Below are 1,307 nucleotides of genomic sequence, written 5' to 3'. Positions count from 1 at the left end.
GAGACCTGCTGCAGGACCGCCTGGCTGGTGGTGACCATGGCACCGCTGCCGTGGTGGCTGATGGCCCCGGATGATGCTGCCTCGCCGCTCGCCTGGCTGTACCGGACCCCTGCAAAACACCGCCGGGCACTGGCATCACCCCCAGGCAGCCCGGTGAGGGTGCCCCGGACATGCCAACCCCTTCTGGAAGTGTCCCTGCAAAGGGGAAACCTCCGCACGCCTCCCCAGCAACCTGGGCGTGCGCGGCACAGGGATGCAAACGGCCAAGCAAGCTCCTAATGACACCCTTGAACGATACATGGGAGAGACAGCACTGAACAACTTCCTCCAGAGCCGCTTCCCAGCTCCTCCCCAACCCCATCTTCTGAAATTAGAGCGAGAAGTTGGTGGTGAGGGATGCTGAGTGCTCACTGAGGCTGCAGCCCCACACTGCCCAGGAGCCCCTATGGCATGGGGTGGAAAGGGCCCCCAACCCAGGCCAGCAGCCTGACCGCCCATCGGCACCCCTTGTGCTTTAATTTGCACCGTTCGCACCCGTCGTGCAAATCCCTGTGATGTCCCTGCAGCTCTCGGACACCGGCCTGAGGGTCCTGAGCCGTGGGGTGCAACTCCGCCTGCTCCGGCTCTTGCAGAGCTGCCCAGCTCCTGGGAGCCCCCAGGCAGCCCAGCACCGCTCGGCTCTCCGCAGGGATGACTCTCACTTTTTGCTCAGGCTTTTCTGCATCCGACTTCCCTCTCGTCTCCCTCTCGACAAGTGTATGATTAACAGATTACCGCAGGAAGACGGAGGGACCAGACACACACAAACCACCAAATCAGACGACAGCCAACACCGCCGAGGAGGGAAATCTGGCTCGAGCACAGGTCTTCTATATAAATATATTTAATTTGGCTAAAACGCCCTGCACTGATAACCATATGATCAGCCATGTGTCATGGAAAGGCCTCTACAGATCACAAATAATTAACCGAGGAAAACCCACGGGAAACAAAAGCGTCTTTTACGAGGCTGCCTTGACAACTACGGCGAAAAAGCCATTTACACCGAGCTCCCGGGTGGGTTCACTGACCTGCCCCGGCATCGACGCACTGGATGGTTGAACAGACGGACAGCCCAAAGCTCTCCTGGGAAGGAAAACCACGGTGGCGAGGCCAGCCCAGCCACCCACCCAAGACCACCAAAAGCTTCGTCGGCCTGTGACCCCCAGCTGCTGCACAGGGGCTTTGGGGACAGCTCCCCAGAAAGACCCTTGGCCGGAGAGGTGCAGCCTGCAGAGGTTGCTGGCAGCTTCTTGGCTTCCTTCGCA

At 59.8% G+C, this 1,307-nt stretch overlaps 1 protein-coding gene across 1 annotated transcript in view; it reads right to left on the bottom strand.

Annotated features, from left to right (window-relative positions):
• Window positions 1-5: 5 nt before the first annotated feature.
• Window positions 6-1,307, bottom strand: part of LOC104490269 (hepatocyte nuclear factor 1-beta-like) — a gene marked incomplete at its 3' end in the record, with an annotated part of 12,143 nt that continues 10,841 nt past the window's right edge. Inside the window, exon 6 of the mRNA XM_010132532.1 lies at window positions 6-109. Coding sequence (XP_010130834.1) covers window positions 6-109 — 104 coding nt within the window. The remainder of the gene's footprint in view (window positions 110-1,307) is intronic.

Source organism: Buceros rhinoceros, unplaced genomic scaffold (genome assembly GCF_000710305.1).
Source record: "Buceros rhinoceros silvestris isolate BGI_N320 unplaced genomic scaffold, ASM71030v1 scaffold20473, whole genome shotgun sequence".
In the NCBI taxonomy this organism is placed as follows: domain Eukaryota; kingdom Metazoa; phylum Chordata; class Aves; order Bucerotiformes; family Bucerotidae; genus Buceros; species Buceros rhinoceros.
The sequence above is the reverse complement of the archived record's forward strand: the minus strand, read 5'-3'. Positions and strand labels throughout refer to the sequence as shown.